The 18,208-nt window shown below is 47.3% G+C and overlaps 1 protein-coding gene across 1 annotated transcript in view; it reads left to right on the forward strand.

Moving 5' to 3' along the window:
• The first annotated feature begins 210 nt into the window (after positions 1-210).
• LOC139383463 (metastasis-associated protein MTA1-like) overlaps positions 211-18,208 on the forward strand; it is a 79,974-nt gene continuing 61,976 nt past the window's right edge. Inside the window, exons 1-4 of the mRNA XM_071128009.1 lie at positions 211-322; positions 415-505; positions 12,758-12,825; positions 13,786-13,879. Coding sequence (XP_070984110.1) covers positions 478-505; positions 12,758-12,825; positions 13,786-13,879 — 190 coding nt within the window. The 5' untranslated portion in view covers positions 211-322; positions 415-477. The remainder of the gene's footprint in view (positions 323-414; positions 506-12,757; positions 12,826-13,785; positions 13,880-18,208) is intronic.

Genomic DNA, 18,208 nt, shown 5'->3' on the forward strand with positions numbered 1-18,208 from the left:
CTCATATGAAAGTTTAATTCAATCAAACAGCTAAACAGTTGAATACTTTATACATTTCCCATCTAATAGTGAGTCTGAGGTAAGTAACCAGCAAGGTCACACCAGCAACAGCATTGTTGTGTTGTGTGAGGGAGGCGGGTAGTGAGAGGGCAGTGACGCTGAATAGTGCCCTCCTCCCCTTCCCAATTCCGCCGATTTAGCGTCTGCCCACTCCTCGCTGCTGCACCGACCTCCAGGGGAAACCGCTTTGTTACCAACCGTATCCAAATTTTACGCGGGTTACCCAAGTCCGACTCAATTAAAATACAGTAGCCCCAGAGAAGTAGGTTTTGGAGAAATAACGTGTACTGTCTCTTTAAGATCACTTGGCTAGTTTGCTTCGTATTGATCAATCCACCATTTTCCAACACACAGCGGCGGCAGTGGTAACACAGCGACAGCTAACCCTACCTGGAGACGCCAGGACCCGGGGCAGTCATGGCAGCGAACATGTACCGGGTTGGAGGTAAGGGGGAACACATTTTGGGACAATTTTGTATCCTTTATGTTGCGCTCGTCCGGTTCGTCGCAGGATTTGCAGCATGTTTTTACCCTTCCTTTTATTTCCTAAAGCGCCTTGTGTTTCAGTCAGAGTGATGAAGACGATGGTGACTGTGTGAGGAGGAGGATGGTGATGAAGGGGAGTCTCGTAGCGCTAGGGATCGACCCCGGGGTTTTATTGTTGTTGTTTCCATCCCGTATCGCTATTGTTGTTACACAAACCAATATGATCGTCTTTGGTTGGCCTAACAGCATTTGTTTTCACTAAAATAGTTCAACCGCGATTCGCTTTTAAAAGTAAAGTTTGGCTTGCCAGTCAGCTACCAAACGTTAGCTAGCTAGGTTGCTAACATGTTATTTGGCTCTGGATGGAGTGAGTCAGAATTAAAGGAATTAGTATTAAATTAGTTTAATACCATCTCTGGTACGAGTGTTATGAGGCAGGGCAGGATGACTACTACTGGTCTCTGAAGTTAGCTAACTTAAATAAGGTGCCTTTCAGAATTATAATAAATTACAATTTAGTCTACTCAGGTTCAGGTTGAGTTAATTTACCTGAGAGTCTAGCTATTCAACTCACCTGGATATTTTAGTGTTGGGGGATTGATTATAGTTAGAAGACTGGGGTCAGGTGTTTCTCACTCCTGCAATACATTTGAACAGGAGTCTGACAACAAATTGGTGACTGTATCTAGTAGGCAAACGTTAGTCAAGCCACAGTTTTTAAACCAAGCTTGTTAGCTAGTGTGAAAATGTTTGTTGGACCACAACTGTGTGTGTGTGTAAAGTGTTGGTTTCATAAATGGAAATAAAAGATCCCAGAAATGTTCCATATGCACAAAAAGGGTATTTCTCTCAAATTTTGTCAACAAATGTGTTTACATTTCTCCTTTACCAAGATAATCCATCCACCTGACCGGTATGGCATATCAAGAAGCTGATTAAACAACCTGGTCAGTACACAGGTGCATCTTGTGTTGGGGACAATAAAAGGCCACTCTAAAATATGCAGTTTTGTCACACAACACAATAGATGTCTCAAGTTTTGAGAGAGTGTGCAATTGGCATGCTGACTGCAGGAATGTCCATCAGAGCTGTTGGCAGATAATTTGATGTGAATTTCTCTACCATAAGCCACCTCCAACTTCGTTTTAGAGAATTTGGCAGTACGTCCAACAGGCATCACAACCGCAGACCACATGTATGGGGTCATGGGTGAGTGTTTTTCTGATGTCGACGTCATGAACAGAGTGCCCCACGGGTGGGGTTATGGTACGGGCAGGCATAAGCTACGGACAACAAATACAATTACATTTTATCGATGGCAATTAGAATGCTCTAAAATACCGTAATGAGATCCTAAGGCCCTTTTTTTTAGGTATCAGATGCATATCTGTATTCCCAGTCGTGAAATCAATAGATTAAGGCCTAATTAATTTATTTCAATTGACTGATCTCTTATGAACTGTAACTCGGTGAAATTGTTGCATACATATATATATACATACATACATACATACATACATACATACATAAATGCATACAGTGGGGCAAAAAAGTATTTAGTCAGCCACCAATTGTGCAAGTTCTCCCACTTAAAAAGATGAGAGGCCTGTAATTTTCATCATAGGTACACTTCAACTATGACAGACAAAATTAGAAAATAAATCCAGAAAATTACATTGTAGGATTTTTTAATGAATTTATTTGCAAATTATGGTGGAAAATAAGTATTTGGTCACCTACAAACAAGCAAGATTTCTGGCTCTCACAGACCTGTAACTTCTTCTTTAAGAGGCTCCTCTGTCCTCCACTCGTTACCTGTATTAATGGCACCTGTTTGAACTTGTTATCAGTATAAAAGACACCTGCCCACAACCTCAGTCACACTCCAAACTCCACTATGGCCAAGACCAAAGAGCTGTCAAAGGACACCAGAAACAAAATTGTAGACCTGCACCAGGCTGGAAAGACTGAATCTGCAATAGGTTAACAGCTTGGTTTGAAGAAATCAACTGTGGGAGCAATTATTAGGAAATGGAAGACATACAAGACCACTGATAATCTCCCTCAATCTGGGGCTCCACGCAAGATCTCACCCCGTGGGGTCAAAATGATCACAAGAACGGTGAGCAAAAATCCCAGAACCACACGGGGGGACCTAGTGAATGACCTGCAGAGAGCTGGGACCAAAGTAAAAAAGCCTACCATCAGTAACACACTACGCCGCCAGGGACTCAAATCCTGCGGTGCCAGACGTGTCCCCCTGCTTAAGCCAGTACATGTCCAGGCCCGTCTGAAGTTTGCTAGAGAGCATTTGGATGATCCAGAAGAAGATTGGGAGAATGTCATATGGTCAGATGAAACCAAAATATAACTTTTTGGCAAAAACTCAACTCGTCGTGTTTGGAGGACAAAGAATGCTGAGTTGCATCCAAATAACACCATACCTACTGTGAAGCATGGGGGTGGAAACATCATGCTTTGGGGCTGTTTTTCTGCAAAGGGACCAGGACGACTGATCCGTGTAAAGGAAAGAATGAATGGGGCCATGTATCGTGAGATTTTGAGTGAAAACCTCCTTCCATCAGCAAGGGCATTGAAGATGAAACATGGCTGGGTCTTTCAGCATGACAATGATCCCAAACACACCGCCCGGGCAACGAAGGAGTGGCTTCGTAAGAAGCATTTCAAGGTCCTGGAGTGGCCTAGCCAGTCTCCAGATCTCAACCCCATAGAACATCTTTGGAGGGAGTTGAAAGTCCGTGTTGCCCAGCAACAGCCCCAAAACAGCACTGCTCTAGAGGAGATCTGCATGGAGGAATGGGCCAAAATACCAGCAACAGTGTGTAAAAACCTTGTGAAGACTTACAGAAAATGTTTGACCTCTGTCATTGCCAACAAAGGGTATATAACAAAGTATTGAGAAACTTTTGTTATGACCAAATACTTATTTTCCACCATAATTTGCAAATAAATTCATTAAAAATCCTACAATGTGATTTTCTGGAATTTTTTTTCTCATTTTGTCTGTAGTGTACCTATGATGAAGTGTACCTATGATGAACATTACAGGCCTCTCTTTTTAGGTGGGAGAACTTGCACAATTGGTGGCTGACTAAATACTTTTTTTGCCCCACTATATATATATATATATATATATATATATATATATAACTCAAATGTCTGCTTTTACTGAGTTAGTTCATATAAGGAAATCAGTCAATTTAAATATATTCATTAGGGCCTAATCTATGAATTTCACTTGACTGGACAGGGACGCAGTCATGGGTGGGGCCTGGGAGGACATAGGCCCACCCACATGGGATCCATGCCCAGCCAATCAGGAGTTTTCCCCCCACAGAAGTGCTTTATTACAGACAGAAATACTCCTCAGTTTCATCAGATGTCCGGGTGGCTGGTCTCAGATGGTCCAGCAGGTGAAAAAAATGGATGTGGAGGTCCTGGGCGTGGTTGCATGTGGTCTGCGGTTGTGAGGCCGGTTGGACATACTTCCAAATTCTCAAAAATTACAATGGAGGCGGATTAGAGTAGAGAAATTAACATTACATTCTCTGGCAACAGCTCTAGTGGACATTCCTGCAGTCAGCAGGCCAATTGCACACTCCCTCAACTTGAGACATCTGTGGCATTGTGTTGTGACACAACTGCACATTTTTAGTGACCTTTTATTGTCCCCAGCACAAGGTGCACGTGTGTAATGATCATCTTCTTGATATGCCACACCTGTCAGGTGGATGTATTATCTTAGCATTGGAGAAATGCTCACTAACAGGAATGCAAACACATTTGTGCACAACATTTCTAGAGAAATAAGCTTTGTGCGTCTGTAACATTTCTGGGATCTTTTACTTCAGCTCATAAAACATTGGACAAACACTTTACATGTTGCGTTTTTATATTTTTGTTCTGTTTAAAAATTTTTTTTTTTAAACAATTGTTAACGATGACCACGGCCATTTTGCTGACCAATAACCATCATCCAAAATTCCATAACCTCAACAACAGTGTCAGCAGCACCAGTTGTAGATTGTGAATGTGACAGATGGGGTCAATGGGACCAGTCATGGAGGAGACAATACTATATAACAACACAGCCTAGTCTTCCCACTCTTATTATTCATACGTGTCAACTGGCTGTCGGCTGTTCTGAACAAGTTGTTTTTCAGACAAGTGAGACAACTCACTGTTAAGATAGCTAGCTTTCATAAAAAATTGCCTACGGTTTGGTTCAGGCACTGTGTTGAAATGGTGAGGATTGTGTGTGTGTTGTTGTGCCTGTCTGCATGCGATCAGGCCCATGCTGCTGTATAGAAGAGACCCATGAGTTGTTGTGGAAACCGGTGAATTGAAGCCACTCCTCTTCTGTGTTAAACAGTCACTCGGTGCACACTGAGACAAGCTACATCCCCCCCCCCCCCCCCCCCCCCCCCGTTTCCAGCAGATCATTTTAATTGATAGCTGGAAATGCAACTTTTGACAGTAGATTCACTACTGCTTTACACTCATTTTAGGAATGATGGAACTGTTTGACAGTTTCTCAAGAAGCTCTGATTTATGGCCAATCAATCAGTACCAAGATAGTAAAAGTAGACCTAGATTTTAAGAAGGGGAAATGGTTTTGAATTTCCATGTCAATAACATTTATTAAATTCTTTTTACATCAGCAGTTACCCAGCCTAGAACCCAAAAGAGCAAGCAATGCAGAAGCATGGTGGCCAGGAATAACTCCCTAGAAGGCTGGAAACTAGGGAGGAACCAGGCACCAAGTGGTGGACGGTTCTCTTCTGACCCTCTACATTCACCATAGGTCTCCTGTTTGGACCTACCGCCCCAGTCATTGCCTTAGCTCTTCGGTACAATGGCAGTACACTGATGTTCAGAAATGGCTTTGGTCACAATTAGGGTTCTGAAGAGAGTCCCACATGTTAGTGAACCATTGTCAGAAGAAGCACCCATGACATGCTTTGAACCTCTGTGCAAGGATCCAGGATAAAACAGATGCCTCTGTGGCTGCCTTGTCCCCTCCTCCAGTCTAAGGCCTTGGCTTGGCTGGCATCAAAACAAACCTGGCTCCTCTCAAAGATGGCCAACACTTAGCAAGACAATGCTAGATCATCAGAGGCACTGAGGACTTTCCTTGTGGCTGAAGTACGCTTGCCAGGCCCTAATGTCTTTGTTTCCCCCATTAGATCAGGCCTTAGACCACTGCGCCACCCGGGAGGCCCTCATCCAATAGATCATTTGTATTTTCTAGTACATCACTCTTCCAGAGAGAGAGAGAGAGAGAGAGAGAGAGAGAGAGAGACACCTCTGGCATTTAGGTACCCTGAACATGTTATCCTCCAAAACCCAAGGAACCTTTTTAAAACAAGAGTCTGGATGGTCGTTATTGGATATTAGTCACACATCATTATTGTGAACTACAGGTAACTGCCAAAATAAAGAAAACACCAACATATCTATCTTAGTAGGGCATTGGGCCACCAGGAGCCAGAACAGCTTCAAAGCACGTGGTGTAGATTCAACCAATGTCTGGAACTCTATTGGAAGGATGCGACACTTCTTCACAAGAAATTTCATTTTGTGTGTGTGTTTTTGTTGATGGTGGTGGAAAACGCTGTCTCAGACGCCATTCCAGAATCTCCCTTAAGTGTTCAATTGCGTTGAGATCTGGTGACTGAGACGGCCATTGCGAATGGTTTACACCGTTTTCATGCTCATCAAACCATTCAGTGACCACTCGTGCCCTGTGGATGGGGACATTGTCATCCTATGGGGGCATAGCCATGGTAGTCAAAATAATGGCCTGTCCAGCATTTTTATAGATGATCCTAAAGCATGTTTGGATGTTAATTGCTTCATTAACTTAGGAACCATACCTGTGTGGGAGCACCTGCTTTCAATATACTTTGTATCCCTCATTTACTTAAATGTTTCCATTATTTTGACAGTTACCCGTGCCATCATAATATCCAAAACAGATGAGTTGTCCGGGCATTGAGTGTCCCTGAACATTACCCTTAACAAAACCCATTGTATCCTTCCTCCTTACATCAGAGGAGAGTTAACCAGAGTTGCTTGATCAGCATTATCTACCTGGCATCTTCAGCTTATTTTCTTGGCTCACACTAAATTATCACCTAATTGCCATCATGCCTACTTTCCCTGTAGGCGTGTAGTCTCAAGCCCTGGGATCAAAGGCCAGGAGAGGATCCAGCTAGTTGCTTGAACAAGCTCTACTAAGTGTTTAGTTGGATTGGCTCTCCTGTGAAAAAAAAACAAAAAAAACATGGCACGGTCACATGGCATCTTCCTGACAAATGGGATTGGCTCATCAGAAAAGGCTTCATGTCATGCAGAGACAGCCCATGGTGGGATCGATGTTTCGATGAAGAACACTGTTAGGACAAAGAGCATCACTGTCTTCAGTGACAAGTCCCCCGACGGCCAGTCACTGTGATAGAGATGTGATATATAACAGCAGAAATAACTGTAAACCATTTCCTCAGCAGATCAGTAACATATTGTGTGATGGTTAGGTGACAAACAAATGACCTGCGGCCACACAGAGGTGGGCACAACTGCACACACACACACACACACACTGCGTCTCCATGGAGCCGAACAGACTCCATCACACAGGTGGTAAACACACAGCATAGATTGTCAGCAGGATTGCTGCAGGTTCTAGAGAGAGAGAGAGAACATGACACCGTGTGTCTCTGATAGAAGGCATCGCCTCCACCTATTTCCCAACAGTCACGGACAGCACAGGTTATCATAGTATGTTTGGCTGTTGTTCATAAGAGGAAACGCAGGACCTATTTTAGTGAGATGGATGGACCGAGTGTATATGAGAGTTGGAGAGTAAGTGGGAAAAGAAGAGTGTGATAGGTTCAGTGGGGGATTGAATTACCTGACTGCCATTGCCATAGTAACCCCCATACCATATCCCTGCACACTGAGACTGACCCTGATATGGCCTGTGGTGTCTGCTCCTCTCCACAAGAACATACCGCTGTGTAAGTGTGGACTGGACTTGCGTGGGAGGATGTTCTCTACCTCTCGTCTGTTTCTCCCGCTAGTCCCTATGCCCATGTCTTTGTCTGTTTTTAATTGCTTACTTATTTACTTATTTCTGCTTATCTGTCAGTCGATGTCTGTCTGGCTCTTTCTCATTCCGTTTCTGTTTGTCTGTCTCTCTACATGTCTGTCTTTCTGTCTGACTCTGGCCTGGTTTGGTTCCACTCAGAGCGGGCTGACTGTCTCTTTGGGTCTCAGCTCAGCAACATGGTATGATTGGCTCAGAGGATATTTGACTGCACTGTGACGTAGCGATTAATGAGGGCCCGTGATTGGCTGAGGCTGGCAGTGGGGGAGGGGTGGGTGTAGCAGACGCTGGCTGTGGGCACATGTCGGCTGAGATGGCAGGAGGGTAGGCAAACAGACAGTTTGGTCTGCATGGAGCATGTTCTGTATTTTGGCTGTATAACAGTTTTCTGCTTGTATGTTGTTTTTCTAGGAGCCCCTCTCTCTCTCTCTTTCCCATCCCATCTTTCTCTCGCTCTTTGTTTACATGGACCCTGAAGTGTGTGTGTGTGTGTGTTCCTCCCTTCCTGGGAGAGTGGAGACCTACTCAGACGAGACGAAGACTCAGACTGGAGGGAATGGGGCAGGCCTGGAATTATGTGATTTTCAGGGGCAAGGCCATATTAACCAACCAATTAACCAAAAAATTGCCAATTTGAAATAGATTTGAAAACCTAAAAAAGACTAGCTGTTCTGTTACGAAAAACCCAAGTGTATGTAAGTGTACATAAGTAATTAGCCTACAGGTCAAAGGGTAGGTGATAGCCTATGGGAATTGGTTACAGTTTGTCATTTCCACACTGACACTGGCAGGAGGAAGGTGCCTGAAAATGTAGCCAAACTTTTTAATGAGACATTTTTATTTACAGATACACACACACACACACACAGGCTAAACAGCAGTCTTGGTTAACAATTAGAATGCAGGATAATGAACATGGACATCTAAGGCTTGATTCTGTAGTACTAGCGCCACTGTTTTCAGATGGCAGAGAAAGGCCTGTTCCGCACCACATTACCCACCTTGCAATCTGAGCAGAGGCACTTATCATTTTTTTAAACGATTTAACCATAAATGCAATTGTTCAAAAGCTGGACTTATGTATATTACCATGTTCTGACCATAGGAATGTTAAGAGGAATGTTTTATAAACACTTCCTCGTATGCCATTTAAACCAGTGTTTCTCCTTTGTTGTCCAGCAGCCAAAGACACAGTCCTAGTGATATTAACAACCCTGTGCTAGTTGTTGCATTTCTACATCTTCTCTCTTTCTACATTTCTAAAGGAGATTTTCATCTCGCATTTATGAAACCGCTCTCATTTGCGGCGCAATTTGGAGAACCGGTGTATTCCTGCTAATTGCATTTTGGAACATTCGTGCTTATAGACATGGCTTACTGGCTTGTGCGCGTTGCTGCGCTTATAATGTGAAGAAATGCCCTAATAGCTTATCAACATTTTAAGCTAAATGTTCTGATCTGTTGGCATCAGCGTAATTGTTTTTTAAAATGTTTTTGATGTACAGTGAGTTTATTCATTTGGAATCTATCGTCACACAACTGTCCCAGTCTTTCTGTAGTATTTATTTCTCGCCCGGAATGACAAGCTTGCTAATAGAATTGGTCAACTTTTGTACTATGGGGGACAGTAGATTGACAGGCTAGTGCTTTTGTTGATTGTTACTCCATCTTGTTTGCTTACGAAAAGTAAATGTGGACAGTTCTTCTACCGTCTTTGAATTTGATAAGAAGGATGTGCTCCGTTTCCTCTCCGATCTGTCTTCACTAGTAGCCTACTTCGGAGCTGCGATGCCTGTGAGAAGGACCCGATCACGTGACGGGCATTGGCTAATAAGAATTGAGATATCTGAAAGAGCCATGTGAGTGAGAGGTGCTTCGGAACAGGGTGATTGGCAGACGGGAGAATGGAATTATAATTATTATGTTCATGGCACAACAGCCACTTTTGCTGCAAGACATGAAAATGGGAGGCCTGGATAGGGGTCGACTAGGTAGTGTGGAGGGGGGAGATTTGAGGGGGTGGGAGTAGACTGTGGAGGGGTGAGAGAGTAGGGTAGACTACGGAGGGTTGAGGGGGTGGGAGTAGACTGTGGAGGTTGGGGGGGTGACATGGAGGAGGATGAGAGTGAATGGATGTAGGGGAATAGAGGAGGAGACGAGGGAGGGTTTAGCTCCAGGCAGCCTACCAAGTGTGCGGTGTGATAATCTGACGTTAGCCAAGACGCATGCAGGGTTAAGACTAGGCACCCTACCAAGCCCAGGGCCTAAAGGGATGTCAGGCTGAGTACTGAGGCTGCTATGGGCCTGGAGCTGGGCCAAGATCAGGGAGAGAGGAGTGGGGGAGGGGAGAGCATTGTGGTGTGAGAGCAGGGTGGAGGGGATAGGAGAGCAGGGGGAGGGGGGGGTGCAATGAGGGGGGGGGGTGGAGAGCAGGGGGGGATTGGAATGGGATGGGAGAGCAGGGGGGGGATGGGAGAGCAGGAGGGATTGGAGGGGGATGGAGAGCAGAGGGGGGTGGGAGAGCAGGGGGGGATGGGAGAGCAGGGGATGGAGGGAAGGGAGAGCAGGGGATGGAGGGATGGGAGAGCAGGGGAGAAGGGATAGGGGAGAGCAGGGGGAGAACAATGGGAGGGGACGGGAGAGCAGGGGGAGAGGGGAGAGCATTGGGGTAGGAGAGCAGGGTGGAGGGGATAGGAGAGCAGGGGGGATGGGAGAGCAGGGGATGGAGGGGATGGGAGAGCAGAGCAAGAGTGGAGAGCAGGGGGAGAGGGGAGAGCAGGGGGGATGGGAGAGCAGAGGATGGATGGGAGAGATGTGGCAGAGGGGAGAGGGATGAGAGAGCAGGGGGAGAGGAGGAGGAGAGCAGAGGGAGGGGATAGGGGAGGAGAGCAATTGGAGGGGATAGGAGAGCAGAGAGGAGGGGAGAGCAAGTGGGGAGGGGATAGGAGAGCAGAGAGGAGGGGAGAGCAAGTGGGGAGGGGATGGGAGAGTAGGGGATGGATGGGAGAGAAGTGGCAGATAGGAGAGGGATGAGAGAGGAGGAGGAGAGCAGAGGGAGGGGATGGAGGAGGAGAGCAGAGGGAGGGGATAGGGGAGGAGAGCAGGGGGAGAGGGGAGGAGAGCAATGGGAGGGGAAGGAATAGGAGAGCAATGGGAGAGGGGATGAGAGCAGGGGGCGAGGGGACGAGAGCAGGGGGCGAGGGGAAGAGAGCAGGGGGAGAGGGGAGGAGAGCACTGGGAGGGGATAGGAGAGCACTGGGAGGGGATAGGAGAGCACTGGGAGGGGATAGGAGAGCACTGGGAGGGGATAGGAGAGCACTGGGAGGGGATAGGAGAGCAATGGGAGGGGATAGGAGAGCAATGGGAGAGGGGAGGGGAGAGGAGAGCACTGGGAGGGGATAGGAGAGCACTGGGAGGGGATAGGAGAGCACTGGGATAGAAAAGCAGGGGGGATGGGAGAGCAGGGGATGGAGGGGATGGGAGAGCAGAGCAGGGGGGATGGGAGAGCAGAGCAAGAGGGGAGAGCAGGGAGGATGGGAGAGCAGATAGAGAGCAGGGGGAGGGGATAGGAGAGCAGGGGATGGATGGGAAAGAAGTGGCAGATGGGAGAGGGATGAGAGAGCAGGGGGAGAGGAGGAGGAGAGCAGAGGGAGGGGATAGGGGAGGAGAGCAGGGGGAGAGGGGAGGAGAGCAATGGAAGGGGATAGGAGAGCAATGGAAGGGGATAGGAGAGCAGAGGGAGGGGATAGGGGAGGAGAGCAGGGGGAGAGGGGAGGAGAGCAATGGGAGGGGAAGGAATAGGAGAGCAATGGGAGAGGGGATGAGAGCAGGGGGCGAGGGGAAGAGAGCAGGGGGCGAGGGGAAGAGAGCAGGGGGAGAGGGGAGGAGAGCACTGGGAGGGGATAGGAGAGCACTGGGAGGGGATAGGAGAGCACTGGGAGGGGATAGGAGAGCACTGGGAGGGGATAGGAGAGCACTGGGAGGGGATAGGAGAGCAATGGGAGGGGATAGGAGAGCAATGGGAGAGGGGAGGGGAGAGGAGAGCACTGGGAGGGGATAGGAGAGCACTGGGAGGGGATAGGAGAGCACTGGGATAGAAAAGCAGGGGGGATGGGAGAGCAGGGGATGGAGGGGATGGGAGAGCAGAGCAGGGGGGATGGGAGAGCAGAGCAAGAGGGGAGAGCAGGGAGGATGGGAGAGCAGATAGAGAGCAGGGGGAGGGGATAGGAGAGCAGGGGATGGATGGGAAAGAAGTGGCAGATGGGAGAGGGATGAGAGAGCAGGGGGAGAGGAGGAGGAGAGCAGAGGGAGGGGATAGGGGAGGAGAGCAGGGGGAGAGGGGAGGAGAGCAATGGAAGGGGATAGGAGAGCAATGGAAGGGGATAGGAGAGCAATGGAAGGGGATAGGAGAGCACTGGGAGGGGATAGGAGAGCACTGGGAGGGGATAGGAGAGCACTGGGAAGGGATAGGAGAGCAATGGGAAGGGATAGGAGAGCAATGGGAAGGGATAGGAGAGCAATGGGAAGGGATAGGAGAGCACTGGGAAGGGATAGGAGAGCACTGGGAGGGGATAGGAGAGCACTGGGAGGGGATAGGAGAGCACTGGGAGGGGATAGGAGAGCACTGGGAAGGGATAGGAGAGCACTGGGAAGGGATAGGAGAGCACTGGGAAGGGATAGGAGAGCACTGGGAGGGGATAGGAGAGCACTGGGAGGGGATAGGAGAGCACTGGGAGGGGATAGGAGAGCACTGGGAGGGGATAGGAGAGCACTGGGAGGGGATAGGAGAGCAATGGGAGGGGATAGGAGAGCACTGTGAGAGGGGAGAGGAGCTGGGTCAAGAGCACAGACTGAGGTAGAGGGAGCTGGAAATGGAAAAATGAAAAAAATATTGAATTGTGGGTCGGCACGTGTTTTGATTTACTGTACAACAAGCTATTGAAGTCATCCATTGGTCAGAGGGGCTAAACCACTCCGTGAGAATCCAGTTGCCACTGTCTGTCAGTTGGATATACAGAGTAACCTTGTTAAGACACTGTACTGACATTCTCTCTCCCTCCTTTCTTCCCTCTTCCTCCACAGATTATGTTTATTTTGAAAACTCATCCAGTAACCCACTGCTGATCCGGCGGATAGAAGAGCTCAACAAGGTGAGACCGTGGTGTGTGTGTGTGTGTGTGTGTGTGTGTGTGTGTGTGCGCGTGCGCGAAGTCTCTGGAGTCCAGACAGGTGCCAACTGTCCTCAATGTTTGGCTGTTTGAAGGTACTGGAGACTAGTGTCTGTCTGCTGTGATTAAAGGGACACTTCGGGATTTTGGCCCTTTTATCTACTTCCCAAGAGTCAGATGACCTCGTGGATACCATTTTTATGTTTCTGTGTGCCATTTGAAGGAAGTTGCAAACTAGCGCTAGCGCAATTGCTAGCAGATACCCATAGACTTCCAGTCATTGTGCTAATAATAGTTAGCATTGACTCACAAAACTACCACTTACTTCCTTCATACTGGACACAGAGACATACAAATGGTATCCACGAGTTCATCTGACTCTGAGGAAGTAGATAAAGTGCCAATCATTGCCAAAATCCGAAGTGTCCCTTTAATAGATGGACACAGACCTGACCCTAGGCCTAGCTAAGCTGCTGTACTCACTCACGCCACTGTCAGTCTGCCCAGACCGGCCTAGCAGTGGCTCTTTCCCAAATAGTCTCAAATAGTCTCCCTTCCTTCCTCTTTCTTCCACTCCTAAAAAAAAAATGCATTGGAAGAGAAGGTCAGAGGGGAGGGCCCTTGGATCTTCTCCAATATGGTTTGAGAAGGTGACGAGATTAACACCATAAATCATTAGTCACCTCACCTTGATCAATCAACACTGGCATGTAAATGACTTCTTATAGCATAGTTATTATATAACCTAGCCTAGTTCTACTGTTGCTCACCAGACTTCACCAGAGTTTCTGTTCGTTCTGAAATCGTAAGCAAACCTGAACTCCAACTCGACACTCTCTGTGTGTGTGACCAATGACGGTGTGGCAGGCGCGAGGCTTGTGGTCAGTTACCATGGCAACCCCCAGTCTTCAGTTCTCTCTCTCTGTCCCGTATTGTTTACAGACGGCCAATGGAAACGTGGAGGCTAAAGTGGTCTGTTTCTACCGACGCAGAGACATCTCCTCAACGCTCATCGCCCTCGCTGACAAACACGCACGTGAGTGACACGCACGGTTCACTGTTCAGTCAGAATCCACTATTTCTTCACCAGCTAACCACTGTGACTGTTCAACATTGAATGTCAGGGTTCAAATCCCCTTTATTTATACAGGTTAAGATATTGTCATTCAGATTAAACCTCTTGCAAGAGAGACCAGTTCCCTCTACACTGATTGACTAAGCACCATTCAGCATCCAATGCCACTTCATTCCCTTGTATAGGCTAGTTCACAGAGAGATGGTTTGACTGAACTGTTGGGGCGGCAGGGTAGCCTAGTGGTTAGAGCGTTGGACTAGTAACCGAAAGGTTGCAACCCCGAGCTGACAAGGTACAAATCTGTTGTTCTGCCCCTGAACAGGCAGTTAACCCACTGTTCCTAGGCCGTCATTGAAAATAAGAATTTGTTCTTAATTAACCGACTTGCCTAGTTAAATAAAGGTCAAATAAAAAAATGAAATAGCACATTTAAATCTGAGTTCTGTGAAAGACAATAGTGAAAGACAATAGCTGTGTTCAAATACTCATACTAACTGTACTATTTGTGATGTGAATTGAGGATATTGTTAGTATGCCAAAAGTTCCCGGAAGTCGTACAAAATTTGCCAAAATACGAAGTATACACGCAGTGGACACTATTTCTGTACTTTTAAGGCCCATAATGCAATTCTTCAGAAAATGGGCGTGGCTTCAGATTTGAAGAAAATGGCGAAAAATATGCAGCCGAAGTCCGATGAGAGGGTATAAAAATTAATTGCTTTATATATTAATTTAACTATATAAACTGTATTTAATCTTTATTACTTTAACCAATTAAATAAAATGTTGAGTAATGTAATAAACAAATTACTTTTCAAATAAGTTCTATTACACGTTATGTTGGCTGACAATTTGTTAGCTTACAAATTGCATACCCGGTACATACTGCTGTAACGTAAACTCGAACATCGCCTTGGTCCGTACAATTGCCCTTATTTTAGCGCCCCAAAAAAGTAACACTTCCAGATCAACTGTAATGTCAATACCATTGTAAAGCACAATTTCTCCCCTTTCCAACAGAATCAATTACATGACCTAAACGCTGCTCGTTTCTGTATAATTCAAGCAGGCAATGAGCCCCGTCGGGTCTTGTTAAAAATGGCGGGTGGGGAAGCGAAACTAATGCGTGGTAGTGACAAGGACAGATGTTGTGGGAAAACTGCTTTTTTTCACTTGATCTGTCCAACTTATCACCTTATCGCCTCTAAAATGTAAATAAAACACTATAAAGAGTTTATATAACGTGTCATTACATACCCATTTGAAGGTTTGTGTCGAATTTGAATTGTGTTTTTAGGGCGGTGCTAAAGTGATCTTAGAAGTAAACAGCGGCTTTGAGAATGATGATCGCATGCAATGATGACGCAAAAAATGACTAGGTATCCCCCCTTACCCCCGTCACTGTCCATTTCTTGTTTTTAAATGATGAGAGAAGTGCTACACCTGGTGGAGAGAGATTGTAAGACAGAAATAGTAGCTTTATGCGTGCTGTACATTACGACATGACACGTCAACATGTAACGGAGGGTCCGTTTTTTTCAACTTTTCTCCAATACTACAGAGCCATTTCCATGTCGATCAACGCTTGAATAGAAACCTAGTTCACACCCCCGATTTTGACGTCAACACAGTCGCTACAGTCCCATTCGTTTTCTTTGTAGACTCTTTTGAATGTTGCGGTTGCGCATTGTACGGAATGGGGTGAGTTTACGTTAATGATATGCTATGTTGGCTACCTACTGTAACATTAGTTGGCTACTAGTACATCAAACTTGCCAGTATATTTACTTTATGCTAACTAACTAACCAATGTTTATTGACTTGATTATTCACGTCATTCATAGCTTGGCATAGTCATTTTTGGATTTGTTCGTAAATTCGCTCTGGCTATCTACTCCAATTACATAGCATTCTCGTTTGACTGCCAGAGGCAGAGCTCAGAATAACTGATGAATTGACAAACGCTCAACACCCGTTGAATGTGGCCGGTGTCAGTAAACGTCGGTAAAAAAGTGTAATTAAATTGTTGCCAGCAGAACGGTTACAGTCACCAACGGCTCTAGATAACATGAAAACAGCCTTAGTAAAATGGTCAGAGGGATGTGTTCTCTCATTTGTCTCTGGGAATAGCTAGCCAACTTTAGCCAGTTAGTTTGGGTGCTTTACTGCCGTTCTGAGGTCAGTACGCTCGGATCAACCATTCTCCTCGGCCAGAGCGTCCAGTGTGCGCTCTGAACACTCCAAGAGCGAAATGCTCTGAATTTATAAACTGACAATCTAACAACTCCCTGAATATACAAACGCCCAGAGCGCACCCTGGCACTTCAGATTGAATTTACGAACACACCCGAAGTCTAGCTAGTAATTTGTTATGCTAACAAGCTAGCAAGAGGTTGCATAGCAACAGCATCAACTTCCGGTAGACTCGGTGAAGCGCTAGTATGCTCAACTGAAAGGATATCGTTAGTTTACAGCATACTAAAATGAACTAATAGTATGAAGTATACAGGATGTTAGTATGGGTATTCGAACACAGCTAATATCTCTGTATTGGTCCTAGACTAGTCTAGGCAAATGTCAGTGTTTGTTTACTTTTGCTCATCTAAGCAGAACTGTGTGTGAATTACTATTTTCAGGCCAGCGTAACTGTGTACTCATCCGTCTGTGTGTGTGTGTGTGAGAGAGCTGGCTCTGCAGTGTTAGCGGCTGTAGCTAGCTGTGTACTGTATCTTCGAACTGTTGCTGTTTTGGGCTGCTTGTATCTGTTCTATCAGAGTGCAGTAGACTGTAGCTGTGAGGGCCTGACTGGAAAAAAGTGAATCCTTCTAGAGCAGTACGCCCTCTGTTCTGTCCTACTCTGTGCTGCTAGAACCAGCAGTAAGTCCTTCCAGTCACCTACTCCCAACCTGCGTCCTTCCAGTCACCTACTCCCAACCTGCGTCCTTCCAGTCACCTACTCCCAACCTGCGTCCTTCCAGTCACCTACTCCCAACCTGGGTCCTTCCAGTCACCTATTCCCAACCTGCTTCCTTCCAGTCACCTACTCCCAACCTGCTTCCTTCCAGTCACCTACTCCCAACTTGCGCCCTTCCAGTCACCTACTCCCAACCTGCGCCCTTCCAGTCACCTACTCCCAACCTGCGCCCTTCCAGTCACCTACTCCCAACCTGCGCCCTTCCAGTCACCTACTCCCAACCTGGGTCCTTCCAGTCACCTACTCCCAACCTGGGTCCTTCCAGTCACCTACTCCCAACCTGGGTCCTTCCAGTCACCTACTCCCAACCTGGGTCCTTCCAGTCACCTACTCCCAACCTGGGTCCTTCCAGTCACCTACTCCCAACCTGGGTCCTTCCAGTCACCTACTCCCAACCTGGGTCCTTCCAGTCACCTACTCCCAACCTGGGTCCTTCCAGTCACCTACTCCCAACCTGCTTCCTTCCAGTCACCTACTCCCAACCTGCGCCCTTCCAGTCACCTACTCCCAACCTGCGCCCTTCCAGTCACCTACTCCCAACCTGCGCCCTTCCAGTCACCTACTCCCAACCTGGGTCCTTCCAGTCACCTACTCCCAACCTGGGTCCTTCCAGTCACCTACTCCCAACCTGGGTCCTTCCAGTCACCTACTCCCAACCTGGGTCCTTCCAGTCACCTACTCCCAACCTGGGTCCTTCCAGTCACCTACTCCCAACCTGGGTCCTTCCAGTCACCTACTCCCAACCTGGGTCCTTCCAGTCACCTACTCCCAACCTGGGTCCTTCCAGTCACCTACTCCCAACCTGGGTCCTTCCAGTCACCTACTCCCAACCTGGGTCCTTCCAGTCACCTACTCCCAACCTGGGTCCTTCCAGTCACCTACTCCCAACCTGGGTCCTTCCAGTCACCTACTCCCAACCTGGGTCCTTCCAGTCACCTACTCCCAACCTGGGTCCTTCCAGTCACCTACTCCCAACCTGGGTCCTTCCAGTCACCTACTCCCAACCTGGGTCCTTCCAGTCACCTACTCCCAACCTGGGTCCTTCCAGTCACCTACTCCCAACCTGGGTCCTTCCAGTCACCTACTCCCAACCTGCGTCCTTCCAGTCACCTACTCCCAACCTGCGTCCTTCCAGTCACCTACTCCCAACCTGGGTCCTTCCAGTCACCTACTCCCAACCTGCGTCCTTCCAGTCACCTACTCCCAACCTGGGTCCTTCCAGTCACCTACTCCCAACCTGGGTCCTTCCAGTCACCTACTCCCAACCTGGGTCCTTCCAGTCACCTACTCCCAACCTGGGTCCTTCCAGTCACCTA

This window comes from Oncorhynchus clarkii, chromosome 25 (assembly GCF_045791955.1).
Source record: "Oncorhynchus clarkii lewisi isolate Uvic-CL-2024 chromosome 25, UVic_Ocla_1.0, whole genome shotgun sequence".
In the NCBI taxonomy this organism is placed as follows: Eukaryota; Metazoa; Chordata; class Actinopteri; order Salmoniformes; family Salmonidae; genus Oncorhynchus; species Oncorhynchus clarkii.